The sequence below is a fragment of the Linepithema humile genome, chromosome 5, assembly GCF_040581485.1.
Source record: "Linepithema humile isolate Giens D197 chromosome 5, Lhum_UNIL_v1.0, whole genome shotgun sequence".
In the NCBI taxonomy this organism is placed as follows: Eukaryota; Metazoa; Arthropoda; class Insecta; order Hymenoptera; family Formicidae; genus Linepithema; species Linepithema humile.
The window spans coordinates 21,440,901-21,460,960 of NC_090132.1; the positions used below are offsets into that span (position 1 = coordinate 21,440,901).

At 38.3% G+C, this 20,060-nt stretch overlaps 1 protein-coding gene across 8 annotated transcripts in view; it reads left to right on the forward strand.

Moving 5' to 3' along the window:
* Positions 1-20,060, forward strand: part of Syx1A (Syntaxin 1A) — a 69,375-nt gene that overhangs the window by 38,360 nt on the left and 10,955 nt on the right. Inside the window, exons 4-10 of one of the 8 annotated variants that reach the window (XR_001101017.2) lie at positions 10,387-10,461; positions 10,590-10,772; positions 11,353-11,426; positions 11,539-11,676; positions 13,428-13,538; positions 17,004-17,611; positions 18,776-19,504. Coding sequence is in view for 7 of the 8 variants with exons in the window: in XM_067355560.1 (XP_067211661.1) it covers positions 10,387-10,461; positions 10,590-10,772; positions 11,353-11,426; positions 11,539-11,676; positions 13,428-13,760 (803 nt within the window). In the remaining variant the exon portion in view is untranslated. The other 7 variants (XM_067355562.1, XM_012369687.2, XM_067355561.1 and 4 more) reach the window with 7 other exon arrangements.

Consider the following 20,060-nt stretch of genomic DNA (forward strand, 5'->3'; position numbering starts at 1 on the left):
AATATATGTATCGCGAAGCTGGACAATAAATTAATTCTAACAGCACTTAGCTGATTAAGAAATTTAGTGCATAATTTCAATTTTACTGAAAGAATATTACGCACTTGTTTTTCAGATTATCAAAATAAATTGAAATTTTGGAATTCTATCAATATTATAGCATGTAAAAACTATGAATAAATAATGATTTTATGAAGATTATTAATTAAAAAATAATGAAGAGGTAAAGAATATTATGAACATATTTTTTGAAGGTATAATTATGTTATAATGATTATGTATTTACATTAGGCGCTCACTTTATATATGATTTTCTCCACCGCTCATTTTGCGCCTTTGTGTTGCAAGAAAATACTGAGCAAACCCGTGTTAATTATCTTCATTAACGTAGAACCACTATCGTTCTAATATTCGCATGTTTACACCATTCGATTGTTCTCATCGGAATTTCACCGTTCGCTTTACTGCTCGCGATGGTAAACTCTCGTGGAACGCGAAATCGTCGGATTATAAACGTGCGATCCTATTACTGTGGATAGCCGAGCATAGCTTTTCTCGATTCACGATACCGTATAAAACTTTACGTCTCGCTTTTACGGTGAACGAAGCTTGTTCCCGTTTCGATATTAAATACCGTTTTGCCCGGCGCAGCCGGCGTTAGAACCGCGACGGTACGACGCTTTTACGCGATTAAAGACGATAAAAGGAAGCACAGAACGTATTTTATCTAGTATCATCCTCTCAAAGCTTCTTTCGCTCGATAAAGACGCGAGTAACAGAGAAAAAAATCCATAACCGCGAGAATTAAGCTCCGCGCATCTCGCAAAAGGCCATTCCGTAATTCGTGGATCGATTCTCTTGTACCTGTAACAGGACACGCGAACTTTCCTATCCCGGCACATTGACGCGAAAAACAAGCGGGCAGCAATCCATGCACGCACCCTCGCGCACCCCCCTCCATCCTCTCTCTCTCCCTCTCTCTTTCTGTCTCTCTTCTCGCCAAAGCCAGTTAGCGGAGGTCAAAGGTATCTCTCGGCTTAATTTATGCCCATACAGAAACTCCGTAATCCTGTCCCGGTTACGTGTACGATACATATTCATGGGCACCTGGCGAAGCATCCAGCTTTGCACGGACGCCATGGATCTCCTCCTCTTTGGTAGATCGAAAGTATACGTGTTGGTTTACCATCGCGTCGATCGTGTTTGCCGTGCGACCGAGCCAGCTGTTTCGTTCGTTGGCGGCCGTCCGCGCGATTGAGAACGCCGATAATTTAATAGGTCTTACTATAACAATATATGGCTGTTCTCGATTGACGAAAATAGTCGGGAAAATTAATGCGCTGTTCGAAAGGATTTCAAGAATCTTTATTGGCTTTTACATTTTATCGTAGAATTGCATATGTATGTGGCATAAAACAGTCTCTTTTAGGATTCTTTGACCGAGATCGATTTTAACGTGACAGAAATAGAGAAATAGCATTGGATTATGAGCGATTAGAGATCAATTTTCAAGAGTTGAAATCAAATTTTAATTGTAATTCGATTCAAAATTAAGTTTTATTGCATTCCAACGGAAGTGCAATTCCAATTCTAGAAAGCATAAAATTTCCTTTGAATTTCTTATTTCTCATAAAATTTTCAATCGTTACGACTATATTTGATACTATAAACTTCTAATGCATCCGTTGACGGCGCTTTGACACTACTTTTAACTTCTTGCGTGTAGAACAGAAACTTGCATTGTCAGCGAACTGGTGCATGCAAGAAACGTTTACGAGCGAGACAAAAAGATCGAGAGTTTGCCAAGACATCGCAAAACCATCGTCAAAACTCCCCGACAACCACTATTTTCGAATTCGTTAAAGTTCGACATCATCGTGCGCGAGCTTCGGTCTTGTCAGTCGGTCGGTTGATCGGTCAATCAATCGTTCGATCGAATAATCCGAAAGAAGGTCTGGTACATTTTCACATGGCATTAACCCAATTTACACGTTCGCAGCAACACGCGTACGCGAGCAAACTCCATTGCCGCCAACAGAATTGGTAAATCCGAGCTGTCGATAACTGACCATTCACCCCGAAATACATCACGGAACGATCGGTCGGCTGGCTGGAAAAAGGCGTGTCCCGCCGTTCCCGTTCGCAATCGTCTCGAGAGAGTATCCTCGGAGTGGTTGAGGAAACCGGAAGTGATTCGAGCGTCACGTCGTGTCGACTATCTCGGCTCCTTCGATCGGGCGATTGCGAACGTAGACGGTAGCGAGGGGTTCGAGGGGGCGGAGGGGGTGCACGACAGATCGCGATATCGTCGAGGTCAGGGAATAGCGAGGTCAGGCGGAGTCGATAACACGGCGAGATATCCAGGAAGAGGCACCTGAAATACCTTGTCGAGTTCCCCTGGGAATACAGCCTCGATCTAGTCGCTCTTCCCTCTTTTTTTTCTGCCTCTTTCGTTTTCCCAAGTCATCACGGCTTCTTATTTTTTTTTTTTTTTTTTTTTTTTTTGTAGTATTTGTCTATAGAGAAGTGAAGAGAGCACTCTCTTTTCTGCTCGTCTGTGCTCGACTGACTCGAGATTTAATCGAAATTTCGATATCGTAGCAGAGATCAGCCTGTAAGCAAAGTAACCGAGTGTACTCGTCAAAGTATATTAAGAAGGTGCTCCAGCTCTATGAAGGAAATGACGACGTTATTACTGCTTTGCAGTGTGATCGAACCTTTGATTTAATCTTCAAATAATCAAAGGAAATATTATCTTATTTGCAGACTGCGGAATTAACCCTCTTCATATCTGGAATTCCACTTGGAATCGCTAATTTGCAGTTCACATTATACGCCCTTTCCTATAAATTCTGCGAGTTTGCGTAGCGTATATAGATCTAATTTTGATTTTTGTGAACATATCGGAGCTTTCAACTGCAAATTTCAATATTTTATAATTGAATTAACAAGAGTATGTAGCGAAGTTACATAATAATGCAGAGAATTTTACCTCTATGGAAAAAAATGCGAGCTGGAAAAAAATTAAAAATAATTTTACTATCATGAGAATTTCTTTTAATTTTGTATCGTTCGCGCTTTTACATTTTATTTTACATGCAAATAAATTGTATTCTTATTCCCAGCAATATTGATTATTCGTTTTTTGTTCACGAGAGTACAACAGTTGGCACATTTTGCGAACAATTTTTCTTCGAGAATCATTTGGAAATATCCTTGTTCCACTCACGTCAATTTGCATTTTAATCTACAACTGCTAATTCGCCTTTGTGGCGCACCAGAAGGTATGCTGATTTGTAAAATTACTCGTTGACAACAATAGCGCAGCGGTTACACGAGCGAAGCGGATATTTGCCGCATTTCTGCGGAAAGCGATTTGATCATATTGCTTTTGGAGCTGACGGTGCGCGGCGGATAAAGGCCAGAGGAAACGTTAATCGCCGTTATTTAACGCCCGCAATTTCGGCCACTTCGCTTTGACTCCTCTAATCATACGCTAATAATACGCTACGCGGCTTTATTACTTGCGTTCCGCGTATAATGCGTGCGTAATTGAAACACAATGCATTTTACGCCGATCGATGACCGACGTTCAAACGGGACGTTTGAAAAACCCGATCATGTCACGGGATAAATGATCGGCACTTGACTTATTAATATAAATGCCAATCTATCATAAACTATCCGCGAAACTTTATTCGCCGCGAGTGTCTCTGTTTCCTGTCACTCTGCATTTTAAGTCCCGAGTCGAGCCGTAAATCGAGGGGGGAGGCAGAACTTGTTTCGCTTTTATGTCATATGTATTTTATATGTCATGTGCTTTTCAACTTAGCGTTTTACGAAATTGGCTCCACAGACACGGCAGACGAATTGCCGGTCATAATTGCGTGTACTTTGCGACTGTAAAATTGCAAAAGCGCGCTGAGATATTTCAAGATACTTGCCAGTTAGAAATCCAATAATGTGAGATTGTGAATTATAAAAGAAAATTGCAAATTTCAAAGCGAATTGTACAAACATGCGCGCGCACATTGCACAAACCGAAACAGTTTTAAAGCATGACTTTTCAACCTCTGCAATATTATGTGTAACATCAATTAAGTTGGAAATAAAATTTTTGTTACCGTAAAGTTAGCTTCACATTAACCAGGGAAAAATAACGTCCGGCGCAGGTTTATGTTTTCAAAGCTTAATTAAAAACTCAAGGCGAACTCGCTTGAATGTTAAATAATTCGTTAATGAAATCGCGCGCCGAGAAAGAAGCGAATGTTAATCGATCGAAGTCTCTCAGTTCATCTTTTAATTAAATCCAGTTTTTACTCTTATTCGCGGATCTCTCGACTATCCTATCTATTTCCTTAGCACCATATACGCATCGTGATAATCCCATATAACGAGGAGATTTAAAAAAGAGAAAGAAGAAAGAAATAAAAAGAAAAACCCACACACGGTCGGGACCTCATGATTAAGTCGCGTGAGCAAAGTTAACTCGGTACCTCGGCAAGAAAATCGATGAGGCTGTTCAGCCGCGGCGAAGTCGATTTGAAACCGAAGTAAGTCGGCAGGGATAACGGATCCCTTTAAATATACTGGATGACATTAATCGGCCGTATCCTTTCGCTCGAGAAATTTCCCGGCAATCGGGCAGACGCCATTCTTCGTCGTCGGAAGATCACAATTCCGGAAGAGCGTCGGAGGCAATTAAAGGGAGTTGGCTAATTGCTAATTGCTTTGTCGTGCTCGCGACGTTTCCCCGCCCGAATCTAAATTATACACGTCGGATTTGCATACGAGAACCGCGGCGCAAAGAAGAATGCACCGGACGGCATCGTGAGCAAACACAACGCGCGTCTGCCTTCCTCGGCGAATTACGTGCGCTAATTAAAACTTAATGAGGAATGCGGCCTAATTTAGAATCGCGACAGTTGCGCGACGAAACATTTTGCACGAGTTTTAGCTGCGTTAATTTAGCTCCGACAATTTGTCGGCTTACTTACAATTAAGTAATTACAGTGTTTATTTTTAAGTTCTTTTAAACTCAAGTTCTTTAAAGGCGACATATGGATTTAAAACAATTTAAAAATAAACTTTTCAATCATATCGGTAAAATTTAAGACAAAAGTTAAACGAACTACTCGTTCTATTGGCAGATCTAATTTTTCGCTTGCAGGTGTTTGCTTTTTTAATGAAACTTTGCGAAGAAACTCTCAGTAACATCATTACTCGTGTTACTTCGAACTTTTTCGAAGTTGTCCGTTATTTATTAGAAGGCGATAAACGCGTATGTGTTTAAATCGCGCGTCCTACATCCAAAGCGTCATCTTAGCGTGTTCTAAAACGTCCAACAGATGTTTCGATATAAGATTGCTGTCTTAGCTTTATTATATTACAAATATGTGTTTTCCCGCCACTCTACACTCCAAAATTTTATCTTTCACCGCAATAAAGGGTTAACGACATCTCGTTCTCTCGCAATTTACTTGGCCGACAGCCAAATCTCCCATATATCTTTTTACTACCACCTCTCCTCGTCTGGAATTGCTCCATTTCTATAATCTTTTATATCTGTCGGACACGGCAGGGGAAAAAAAACTTTCCGGCAAATGATTTTCGGAATTGTCGAAATTATCGCACTTGCGATCGCCAAGAGAACCTAGTTCGTGACGCGGCACAAGGAAAAGAATCTTAGCGTGAGTTGAAACGAAAGGGGGAAAAAATCGAGATAGAGATTCGATTATCCTTTCTTTATATGTATATAAAACTTAAATCAAAACCCGTTGAACTGTACACGAGTATCGCGTGCAACGCATATTAGTCGGTTAGTTTTGCCGATTGAATTTTAAGATAAATATAAAAATTAGGTGTATATTTATTAGATAGACGACATTTATAGCTGGAAATAATTTTGCATTATTTTTTATCTCTGATCGAAAACATTAATTTAATATAATCGTATATCATTATTCATATTTATATTACATATACACAGAATTATCAGATTTACGAATTTGTATTTTACAAATTATTGTTTGAAGAACTTAATATTTTTTTTTGTTTACAATGACTGAATCTCTATTTAACGCTCAAATTCTTTTTCATTCATCGTATTCAGATGGATTATTAATATAACGCTGTTCGTTATTTCTAGCGACAAGCGTGAAAAGTTTTGCGCGAATGGAATCTCCCAAATCTTCGCGATGAAAAAAGCTTGTCGACAGAAAGGTTTTATTCGCAGCCACGAACCTTCTCGATTTATGGGGTTGGAAAAAACGCTCGAAAGACGCTTTTGTGGGAGTTACCGCGCAGGGGAATACTAAGCTATATATCTTACCGCCGGATTACAAACACTGGCCACGGTTTTGTATACAGTGCCATATACGTTTATGTACGGTTTTGTATATAGTGCCACATACGGCATTCATTCGGGTCGCGCGCTCTACTATTTATGAACATTATCCACAATTGCCAAGCTCTTTTCTTTGCGATATCAATAGGAATATCTTGCACCAAAGTTCTTTTGCCGGCGAACACTGGCCCGAGACGAGAGAAAAGAATTTCGATACTGGGGATTAAGGGAAGAAAAGTTTTTGCGAGTGTAGCCACTAGTGGGAAGGAGAATTAGAGAAACTTGCGCTTCGCAGAAAGAAAGGAAAAGAAACACACATTGACGGAATTACGTCAATATATAAGAGACTGCAGTTTACAATAATAAATAATTACAGGCTTAGCCCTTATTTTTGTTTAATTACAATAATCATTTATTTTGAATATAATTCAAATATCTTGCGCCTGACTAATTTCGAATCGTACTACTGCGTGAATTATATCTCTATTTATCGAAGCATATTCTACACCGCAATATTGAAATACATTTCAATAATATAAATGTAATATAATATTATAAATATTATTGTTTATAAGAAACGTTAAAAATAATTTAACTACTTTGTGTATATTTAATATATACATTAAAATGATGAAAAACAGGCAATCATGTCAATTGTATAATAAAAAATATCGTGTTTATCTCTATGTTATTTATCCGATTGATGTTATATTTGTCTTTTATTTATAATTCAGGCTATATATAAGCCCGTTTGTGTAAGTTTCTCGGTCGAGATTATTAAACAATGCGGAAATAAATTTTATTATTGAATTCCATTGAGAATCTCAGGCGGTTTTTATTACAACCGGAGCTTTACCTGTTGTAAACCCGCTGTGAGCATTGCTCCAGTTGCAAGGACGAGTTCATGAGTTCCAGGTCGTTGCATTCAGATGCGGTTAAACTTGGTAGTTCTCCTTCACAGTCGAGCTTCACGCCAGTTCCCGTGTAAATGACCCTGATCGTTGCTTTCTTTCGCGAATACCACAGCCTGGTACGACAGCAAGAAGATTGCGTTTTATCTTAGCTTCCCATCTCGAACGATTATTGGTGCAAAATCAGAATTTTGCACGATTCCTTCGAGAAGCAATTTTAGCTTCTAGCAATTATCTTTTTATCACTTCATTAAAAAGAATAATCAATAGAACTTTGTAAAAAGAAAATATGATTTCACAACATAAATAGATGACACATCAACTACATTATAGCAATTTTGTATATTGAAGGATAAAATTATTCAACTTTGTTTATCAATGTAACTATTCCGGTAGAATGATTATATTGAGTTTTGATTATATGATTATATTAAGTTTTTTTACCAACATGATTTAAATCTGCAGAATTCTTAGTGATTTTATTACGAAACCTCGATCGATGGACAAATTAGCGTTACAAATGGATTTTCGACATACTTCGAAACAGACGGGATAAACTTATGATAAAAAGAAATGTTAATTTTCTATAAAAACATGTAGGCGAAACAACCATAAATGGCAGTGAACGAAGCTACCTCCTTCTCTTTATACATCATCGATCAAACTAAACAGACCCCTATCTTTCCGTTCCTTCGTTCGGCGCGGTCTTATCTGATGCAATAAAGATGCCCTTTGCACGCGTCTGATAACGGTCACTAAATCGCGCTGCGACTAAGTGCCCGATCGTGACTAGAAAGACGCGCGTGAGGGTGAATTTTCTAGGCACCTTCATTTTTATTCGGCCTCTCTCGCCCTTCAACGGTGGCTCGCCGCTATGGTGTTCGTGTATCTAAACGCGGAAGATGCGACCGATAGAAGCGCGAGAAGCATACATCCAAGGCGAATTTGCATTTTAAGTAAAGCTGAGAAATTTCGTCAAAACTTCCCCGACGCGTTGCATGCGAGATAACGATGTTTCGTGTTAGTGGTTAAAGTTGACTCGCTAGATTTTCATCAAATTTTTCAAGAATCTTAGAAATAATGGATGGCAAAAAAATTGTTAGCCACCTAAAATTAATATATAATGTTTTTTATTCAAGTGAGCTTTTTATTCATCTTATTTTTTCTCTAACAGTATTCAAAAGAGTGATATCAAGCTTTGCAAGAAAGATATTAATACTTATCAATATTCAACATAAGAGAGAAGATATTTGTGGCAATGTATACTTTTAATATAATGCGATATTTTATATCTTTTAATATTTTCTTGTTGGATGTCTTCATAAATTTCCACCTCTCGAACTATTTCGCTACAACACGCTGTATAAAAGTATTTACTGGAAATAGCTCGTGCCGTTACGCCGGAGTATCATTCTCGCGAACAATAAAGATGAACGTATTTCGGGGAAATGTCTTATTACTCAGCATTTTCGCGTTCCCAAAGGGAGACGTAGTGTCGTTCTGGCGGTAAACGCTAAATCTCACGGCAACTGGATTTGAGGCGCTTCGGGGTGCCTTGGCAGACTCGGGCGGTTCACTCGGGAAATATGTGGCATGACACGTGGGTGGATATGATGCAAACCACACATTCCACCATGGTACGTGAGGGATCTCCGTTCGAAAAATATTTGCGACGGGAATATCAGCGTCGCGAATATCGGGCATGCATTCTGCCCGAACATTGCGGCATATTCTTTCACTGAAAAAAATTTTAATTAATTTTCTCTGCCCCCTTTCCCCTCTGGTTATTTCATTTGCATCGAATAGTTTGCTATTAAAAAATTCCCAAACGAAGGAAAAGGTCTGCCCTTTTCCCTTTTTTTTTTAGTTAATGTCCTCTTTATAAAGCGGAATCATGATATTTGTCTATCGAGAAAAAGAGCGAGAAGTCTTTCATCAAAGACGAAGGCTGTAGATTTATACGGGACGTAGGCGGTGTGAGTTGCGTGGGGCTCGTTTAATGCGTATTTGCGTGGGATTTCATCGCGGAATATTGATTCGCGGAACTTGACATTACAAGTAGATCGTAACCCTCGTCTATACTTGTAATTACATTAAATCAAGGGTTCGTGCCGAGATCAGCACATTAATCCGTTACGATAACCTGACGTCATAGCTTTGATTATTACGACGGTATATAAGAGTGAAAAATCTTTAGAGGATAAAGAAAAAGAATTGCTTTTATTTTAAAAGAAATAATTTCGCAACTTTTTAGCTTAGTTTTGAGCAACTATGATAATGTAAAAATATATAAACACATGAATTTTTATGCCGAAATCACCGAATTCTGTAGCATTTATGTGGTGTATTTCGCGATGGTTCATATACTTCGTCATTCTTGCGAATAAATCACTGCTCTCGAATGTGGAATATAGGCGAAATAAGTTGCAAATTATGGCCTGATATTTGCCACGCCGGTTGAAACAACTCGGAGCGTAACCGCGGGCATTGGAAGCGCGAGAAAGTTACAGAGAAGATGAATATACGGAAGAAATAAGAATTGCAAAGGCAGAGAGCGAGATCGGATTGTAAATTTACTGCGAAAAGCGGCAGATAACGGCGGCCAAGACCGTCTTGCGGGAATTCGAAAGTTTGCTAGCGTAGTAGTGGTTACAAGTTGTGCACGGACTATATTCCTCGATCAATATGATGCTGAACAATACGCTCATATATCTCCGCGAATGTACGATCTTCCCTCTAGAATTGAAACATCGACTGAAACAATGTTGCAAGAGTAATTTTGCGAACTTATGGATTTCGCAGAAGATAGCGTGGGATTTTATTGATCACCTATGTGATCGATCCTCTAGTAATTAATAATGACAAATTCATACGTGTGTGTGTTATTTCATTTGTCTCGAATTTGTGATTATATATAAACTTTGTATTATCGGCTACTGAGAATCATTTTCGTACGACAAAAAATATATCATAATTTCTCTCTTTTGCTGATTGCCACAAATTTCCAATATAACATATTCACGATTTGTTCTAGATTCGAAATAAAACTTCGATCTTCTAGCGCATTAAGAAGTAACAGGTCTCTGAACTCGGAGAATTCTTAACACACAAATAACTTTTTGATTTCAGAGGTGAAACTGGAACTCGAAGACCTGATGTCCGACATCAAGAAAACTGCTAACAAAGTGAGGGCTAAGTTAAAGGGTAAGTTTCTCTTGAATTTTCGGATTTGTTCCTACCGTGAGATGACAATTAAATCGACTGAGTTCTCGCGACTGTCGAAACGTGTACGTTCCGCACTGCGACATCCGAACTTTGTTTCTTGCGTTTAGTGATAGAGCAGAACATCGAGCAGGAGGAGCACACGAACAAATCGTCGGCGGATCTGAGGATACGCAAGACTCAACACTCGACGTTGTCCAGGAAGTTCGTCGAAGTGATGACGGAATACAATCGGACACAGACCGATTACAGGGAGCGGTGTAAGGGGAGAATACAACGACAGCTCGAAATCAGTGAGTATATGTATATATACCGCGATTGGCCGTATTCAGCCTGAATGCCTATTCGAGCAGAACGGCTCTTTCCAATCTGTCGTCGCATCGAGTCCGCTCTCGGAATACACGCTCATCAACCTAATGCTCGCGTGCCTTTCCATTTAAAAAAAAATCGAGAGAAACCGTCGAACTATTTCTGCCAGCAAATTATAATAATAATCGTAGCGATGAAACCAAGCAATTTTAGAATATCAATATTTATGATTTACGAGTTTCTTTTAAATTTTGCTGAAATATTTTTGTAATAATTACATTGCAAAATTGTAGATTTATCAGTTTATCGCGTTCATAATTCCTCTCGTTTATATCGCTACGAAACAAATACAATAATCATGATGAGATATAACACACACAAGATAAATAGTAATTATGATGATGAGATCAGCATTTATGCGATGTCGATATTTACAATCCGAGCGATCGCTTTGTTCGACAAATAATAATGTGCACAACACAATAGCTCGATAGAAAATTCATCGTGTTTGCATTTGCGGCGATTGCATCTGTTTGCGAGACAAAGAAATCCTTCTGTTTTCAGCGGGGAGAACGACCACTAATGAGGAGCTCGAGGAGATGCTGGAGCAAGGAAATCCAGCCGTCTTCACGCAAGGGGTACATCTTTAATGATCTTTCTGTTTACGTGCACTTTGTAGCTTCGTGAGAAACGTTAATAAGCGCCCGCTGCCTTTCCCACTCACCTAATTAATCTTGTCACTTATCGCAGATCATCATGGAAACGCAACAAGCAAAACAGACCCTTGCGGACATCGAGGCGCGTCACGCTGACATCATTAAACTCGAAAACTCCATCAGGGAGCTACACGACATGTTTATGGACATGGCTATGTTGGTGGAGAGTCAGGTAAGATCGAACAGCTTCATGCAAATTTGCCCCGGAAACGGTTTGCTAGTTTAAGCAAACAATTATTACGCCATTCTTCTTTTCCCGGTGAATCGCGAAAGTTTCTTTTTACGGAATATAACGAATGTAATGTTGCAAAAAACATTTTTCTTTTCACCGTTATATCGATAAAATATTTCTTTATTTGAAATATATATATAGATATTTTGTTGCAAATTAAACTCAGCGGCAAATTACGTGTATATCATAAATACATCAAAGATATTCGTCATTATGGATATTGATATATGATTACATCGCGTATATAAGCGATGAAAGGATAATCACAATAGTAATTAAACGTGTAACTTACTGGAAGAGTCAGATAAACTCGTATTAAGTTACAAATCGTTTCAGCAAATATGAACATAATCTCTTCCAGTTCACAAATCAATTAATAAATATTTTCGTAGGTAATGTTGCAATACGCGCGAATTAATTGATATATGTATTTGAGGAAGCATTGAAGACAAATTTAATTTTTTCTGAAACTAAATAGAAATTAATTAATTACATTTCAGTCTTATCTTTTACAAAATAACAAAATATTGTTTGCAGATTATTTTTTATAATATTATATTTCATGTTACTTTGAGATTTCTTTTAAATCTGATAATTATATTTATCTTTTTATACAATTTAAGAGAAAATATTTAATGCAAATTTAAATTCAATTTTGAAACGTTAAAGCAAGAAGTGATTATGAAAAACAATTTTGGTTTGGTTGCTTTTTCAAATGCATATTTCAATTTTATCTGTCCCAAATTATTAATTTGATTAATGAATAAGATGTTTTATTGCAAGATGCTTGAGCGGCATCTTTTTTTTTTGTAATTGGCTGACATAACCATTTTTGAATCTTGCGTTACACAAGTCTAATTGACATGATAATTCAAATAATATTTCCGTCTCGATTGCATAATTTTTTTATCAGTTGTTCGCGATTATTTTTATGCAACGATGATCAATAGGTCATTGGAAGCGTAGCGCGACGCAGTGTAACATTCTTCTTCTCTTCGACAATATTTCTTAGCAAGCCCCATAATTTAACGTATTTATTGCCTGCTAATTAAAGGGAAATTTCTTTATTGTACTAAAATCTCAAATTTATTTATAAATATAATTAAGTGTGTAATTATCACGTTCTTCTCTTTAATGCTACTAAAAATTTATTCAATTATTATAATTTATTCAAAACGTTTTTCGTTTTTATGAGAAACCTGAGATTTTAGTCCATTACGCTTTTTCTTTGCATGATAGTAATAATTAAATAATAATATATACAATAACAATAATAATATAATTAATCTTTTTACGTAATGGTACGTTTATTCAAAGATCTTTTCTTATGTATTGAGGGGCAAAGTAATGACCGCAATTATTAACTAAACTTATAACAACTTTTTGACACTATTGATAGCGTCAAATTACAATTTTTGATAATTTAAAAAAAAAATTGTTAATGATTGCACTATCATTATCGTATTTCATAAATTGCAATTATCAACGCCGACGTTTGGCGTGATGAATTCTTGGCGGTCATTACTTTTTTGTTTATCAAAGCCGGTGTGCGAACTGCTGCACGATAACAATAATGAAAATCAGCGAGCAGTTTAATCACACTGGCTTGCCTTACTCTCTCGAGAACTAACACTCTTTCTTCGCCTGTGTTACGCTGTGTGGATTCGCGCCGCGCCTCCTACCTACATTAGGGCGAGATGATAGATCGCATAGAGTACCACGTGGAACACGCGGTGGATTACGTGCAGACGGCCACGCAGGACACCAAAAAAGCACTCAAGTATCAAAGCAAAGCCCGACGGGTGAGTCCTACCCAGATGTCACGCGCCGAAACCATTGGCATTTCGTTCGCGTCTAATTGGTCACTCTTTTTTTTTTCTTCCTATATTCCGATCCGTCTTCCCCCCCTCCTCGACCCGTTGTTAATATTGCCTAAACCCCCTTTGATTTTTACCTCTTACCCCCCTTCCATCAACCCTGCTCTATTTATGTTACTCGCTACTCAATTATTACGCTTCTGTTGATATATCCTCGCTGTAATCTGTACTAATTGGTGTACACCTACACCTACCTCTGCGACGCGTAAACAACTAACGACGACGCTTTGTGGGTTTTTTTTATTTTTTATTTTATTTTATTTTTTTTTTTTATTGAACTGTACGCCACTTTACTTTCGCCGGTTGCTGGCATTCGCGTCGGTTCGCGGTGATCATCGTTTACAACGATATAAATGTATATATATGTAAATATATATATATATATTTATATTTTACTACATACATATATACTGTTTGTGTGTGTGCGTGTTATTCTCTCTCTCTATACATATACCTATGTAACGCTCTCTGTCCTCTGTCGAAACATGGGTGTGCTAATTGTGTGCCTCTGTCCATCAATTGCTCTGTCTACTATTACTATACTATTACTACTATACTACTACTCATACTACTAACCTTGCGTATTAACCTTTATATTAATACGGATCGTGTGTGGTTGTGTATCGATGTGAAAACACGACGCGCGCACGTACGTCGCGCGACAACGACGCTGAGGGTCTACGTTTTCCCTGCGGCGGGGATGCTGCTTCTTTCTCTACTCGTCGATTATGTGTACATAAATGTAACTCTGGGTGCATCCGTCCCCGAGGTTGTCCCCTCGATGAGCGACCCGACCCGACCGTCCCCCCGTCCGTCCCGTTCCCGTCTCGAGTCCCGTTCTCCGCCCCACGTGCGGTACGGCAGGGTGAGATGATGGACCGCATTGAATACTGCGTGAATCAGACCAGCGACCACGTGGATCAGGCCCGAGGCGAGCTGATCAAAGCCGAAGAGTATCAAAGCAAGGCTCGTAAGGTAAAGAACATCAGACACCAAACAGTCGCGCGGTCGGACTTGGGCCGAAACTGGGTGAATCTGCTACTCGTATTGGCATAATCACAGGGTTGTTGCTAAGTGCTTCTTTGAGGCGAGGCAGATTTTGCGAGTTTCGGAACAGCCCGGTCGACATGAACGCTGCTAAATCGCGAATTGCATTCGTGGAAATTTTTCTAACGAGAGATATCCATCGATTTTATATTAGAAGTGTTGAATTTCGAAACAATGCATTTCTTCCTGTACGTTAGCATCGCGAATTTTGAGTTTGCATTGAGTGAGATGACAATTCCACCAGAATCCATTGAAGAATAGTCTCTCTTTCTACGAGTTGACTCAGAGGATTTATCAAACGCCTCTGAAGTATGGTACTCGTGATAAGGAACCGCTTCGCTTGGCGGCGTTCATCAAAAGACGACATCGCGAATGAATGAAACCGGGCTAGGAGCAAAAAGGAATAAGTGCCTATTAAACGGGATTCGAGAGAGATTTCTTTGAAGTTTTATCAAGCACGACGGCGGGCTTGAAAACATTATCGCGTAGTAACATTCCTCCCTCGCATTGTTATCATTTTCTCCTCTCCGCGCGGCGCGGTCTTCGCGTAGAATTTTGACCTCTCTCGCCATTGTTGCATTTCCAATGCGGACATTTTCACTTCAGTACGCTTCAAGCGGGATTCGGTCGGTTAAAAATAGTAAAATTCTTTAGATCCAAGAATATCTGTCGGAGAAGGAAAATATAAATTTCTATAACTTACAAAGTTACGACGAACGAAAGTCTGTGAACAATTTTTCGCGAATCTTAGTATGTAAATAATATAGCTACTGAAACGATCAGTTTTAAGAGCACTCGTGAATATCTGATGATTTCAAGAACGCTCCGTTCAAGATCAATCAAGTCGCTGAAATTCCTTCTTGCTCCTCGAGCACTTTTCTTCGTCTCTGCTACTACCTGCGATCAGGTACCTCGAGTGGGATCCAATTCTTGTTTCTTGTGATTGACCTTTAATCTTGTGTCCAGTGTATAGTGTGCAATTGCACTCGTGCTAATCGTGTTACTGTTTGGTCACGTTCACAAATTATTTCGCGATCGAAGTCCATCGTGGAATCGTGGTAAAAGAGATGAAATGTAATCGATGTCGAGTAGCGTAGACTTAGTACAGCGACGAAAGAATGCGCTGTGTCTTTAGACTTGCACAGAGCGCAATGTAATGAAGTAGGGGTAACGGAGTTTTTGTAGTCGGGTAGAGCGGTTTTGGTGTTTGTGACTAATCAGTTTGTCGCACCCGCATTATTAGTGGTATGAGGAATGTGCTTGATTGTGTTTGGCAACGAGTTTATCCCTTTAGAATTTGTCGCCCGTAATACCACTTGCAACAGTAACGATTATTTTTTAACGGATTACATTCCGCACTTAGCGATTCAATGAAAGTTTTACTTAAATATTTGTTTATTTTAACTTTGAAAACCGCGCAGAATTTGACAATCTCTATTTCAAATTTGCAAAGTTTTATTTATTTTTATTTCTATTTACAAATATTGAGAAGTAATTTAATATTTTTTTCTATATTTCTAAAACAATTGTGTTTACTTTAATGTAATACTAAATATGACCATGCACAAATACTGGTTTTACGATGAATCCATCTCTGTGCTCTTTAAGATCGAACATTAATTAATCTTTCAGATATTTTTTTTATCGAATTTGTTCGCGAGAATGTTTAACTTCGCGTCTCAATTAAATTACTGTTCAGTGCCACTTGCCTCTGATTCCGTTTTTATTTTATCCTTTGTAACTAATTACACAACTCTCTTCTATCTCAGCATCTTCTTCTTCATTTATAAGTTATTAACACTTGTGAAATAAATAACAAGCAATACACACATTTAATAAACACATTTTCTTTTTACAAAGTAAAAATTGCACGCATCGAAAAATTAAAGTAAAATTTCTCTTTCTTTTTATTTTTTTTCTCTCGTGATTCACCGATCAAAAATGCATCACTTGTAAAGCAACACAAGTCAGCATGAGCGAACACGTATATCACACACGCTCTTTCTCACCGCTTCTTTTCTCGCGAGCTTCGAATTTTGATTTCCGATTCACTGCACTTATACAAGCGCCCGAGATATTTTCTTCTTATTTTACTGTTTCGCCGTCGCCGAAAATATTTTTCTCGTTCTCTTTCTCTTTTTACTTTGTCGATTTCTCGAAGAGTACGTACGTGTCACCTTTCTGACGATTTTCTTATAAGGCACGCCGTGCAACATTTTCAATACACCTACACTCTTTTTTCTCTCTCTCTTTCTCTCTCTATGATTCTTTTGATCACTCATCAACGACATAGCACACATATGCGTACCTCACACGTCGCCCTCTCTGCTTTTCTGTCCACAGAAAATGATCTTCATCATAATCTGCGTCGTAATATCGGTGGTCATACTAGCCGCCATAATAATAGGGTGCCTTCCTTCGAAATCCTAAACGGCCAAGGGGGTGTTTTTGAGGGGGGGAGAAGGAAGGGAACGAGGGAAAGGAATAGGCGAACGCTTGAAAATTTTCGAAGGCAAAGAAAGAAAGGGGGGAAACGAGTGCAATGCGGCAGCGAATATGTCATAATAATAATAACAATGTAATAATAATAATAATAACAATAATGCAGAAACTTAGTCGCGATCAGCCCGGGACGAAATGTATGAGATCAAATGTGCAGTGTGATCAGAAGGTGCGGGGGACATGGACACGTGGAGTAATAAAGGCGGTCGCCTACGCAAGCTGTGAACGTATCTTAACAATTGCACGTGTAAACTAAGTCACATAACAAAGCAAAAGCGCAGAAAAGGGGAGATGTGCTGCAAATAATAAAACGGGTGTCCCGCGCCGATCCTCATATAACACACGTCTCTCCGTGATCTTACGCCGATAATCCTCCGACTAATCTCTATAACGAACGACTAATTAACGTAATAACATCGCACTCATCGCATCCGCTCGTTTCGTTAACTGTAAGTACACTTCATTACATCGCTCGACATTCCTCCGGATCGCGGATATCTTGAGACAGTAATAGGAGTCCCGTCAATCGTGATCACGGGCTGCGGTCCCGCCGAGACGCGGCACAATCGCAGAATTTGCATTCCCCCGTCTTGCCGGTTTTACCTGCGCAATTGACAACACTGTGCTTGTGATTAACCTCGGAAAAACTGTAAGACGTAGGATTTCTGGAGGAAATTCGAGGTCAGCTGTACATTGTCGGAAATCGTTCATCATTTTACGCCGACCGATGTGCATTCATCATTCTTCATTTATTTCACAAAGTTGCGAGATATTCCTCTGACTTTCGAGACGTATGAAATTACTCGGCGAAAAATAACTCAGCAGCAATTTAGTTTGAATTTTTTTATTTTATATCTTTAGTAATTTAATATTCGATGGTAGACCAAAATATAAATATAATAATATATAAATAGAAAATTTATATGCTATTTATCAATTACGAACATATGAAATATCACAAGTTCACCGCAAGTTTGATCTTATAAGTAACTTGGAGATTGATTTTGCAAAAAGTAGACCTTTTTAGTAAAAATAAAATACGAGGTAGCAAAGACGTAAAACTTTTAGTGCATGAATCCTAGAATCCTAGAAATAAATGATAAAATTTTATTGCAGATTGTACTTTAACGTAATTCTACATAATCTGATGTTTATTGCTTTAAAAAATACAGATTAAATGTTAAAAAATCAAGAGAAAACAATGTTTAATAAAATTGGTGTCAAAAGAAAGTCGATTTCAAATTGTTCGAGAAATTCAAAAAAAGATAATAGAGAGAACGAAACAATACTAACCAAATAAATAACATTTATTAATCGTCGAATTTAACGATGAAAACATGCAGAAAATATCAAAATATATTGAGCTGTTAATACAGATGTGAAAAGCAAATATTACTGGTTGGATCAATGCAAATATGTAAATGTTTATACAGACACTTCTAATTAAGTATTTGACAATAATGAAATGCTGAAAATCGGAACTATTGTTACATCTCGAAGGCTCATTTGAAACTCTCGCGATTTCAGTTTCATTTGGAGAATCATTGTTTTGCTTTATTTCTTTCTCTTTTCGTTTATTTTCCAAGCGATCACGAAATGATTTTGTTTTGCAGAAATTGTTCCTGATAGTGGTCTGTGTGACAATAGCGGTCATCATTCTGATTATCATTCTGGCAGTTAGTTTTAGTTAGCTTAAGTACGCGCGTGATAAACAAATAAGCACACATTCGCAGAATAAATTTAACGATAAAAAGAAAAAAAGAAAAAGTCGAAACGGGATGCGGAAGTATATACTTTCAGTGCATTTCTCGTTCTTATCACGTCCTTCCGTTTTGAGGGACGACGAGCAAGGATCGTAATGGAAAATCAGCGCTAATCACGTCGATCTTTCCTGGAGAGTTCGGATAATACAATGCACGTCGCGGATTTTCCAGCTCTCGAGATGTCCTGCAGAAAGTCGTTACATTTATTGATTCTTAATAAATTTTATGCGTTTGTAAATTTATTATTATAACATTATCGATTGCGATCTCGCGCGGCGTGTCGTATCGTTATAGTCACAGATAACTAATCGTTTACTAAACACGGTAATTAGGATCCATTCTGCGGATGTAACTTCCTGGAGAACTACGTCCCGTAGACATGTGATTGTGAATGTCGGTGGAACGCTGGTAGAAATCAGGAACGGTGATGACACGAGCGCTTGAAGGCTCAATTATACAAAGTTGAGGAACGATCGCTTTGTCGAAGAGACTCACGGAGTTCTTTCTACTGCGCTTCGATACGTCGGAAAGTACGCGATATTGATTTTTATTCGGTTTTTTTTTTTTTTTTTTTTTTTTTTAAAGAAGAGCAAAGAAAAATATTCTGTTCGCTGAAAATCCGATGTAATAGTTCGTATAAAATCGCGCAGCAATAACTCTTAAAATTTTCAGAAAATTAAACAATATTTTTTTGAAAGTACTATCACGCATTGTGAGCGCGCGTCCAATTCTAGAAACGGTAATAAAAAAATATCGGGAGAAATTATCTCGAAGATTAGATTTCCTTTGGACTGAATAAATGAATATGCCATTGCCGATTGCCTTCCCTCGTATTCGAGCGCGCCGCCGCACTGCCTTTTGTTACTTTTTTCTATATTATTTTTGCCATTCGTTCTCTCGCTCTTCACCGTTCCGTCTAAGCGAAGTTACGACGCGAGTGAAAAATGAAGACGACAACTGTGCGCAATCGAGAATTACGCATGACGTACGAGATCAAAGTTGTGCGCCCTTTCCGAAGTTCTTAAAATAAAGTTTGCCGTCGATTTAACGAAAATCTCTCAGTTATTCAAAGCGGAATGCAGCGACAGCAAACAAATATACACGATTCTATTTATATTTTTTGTATATTTGTTAT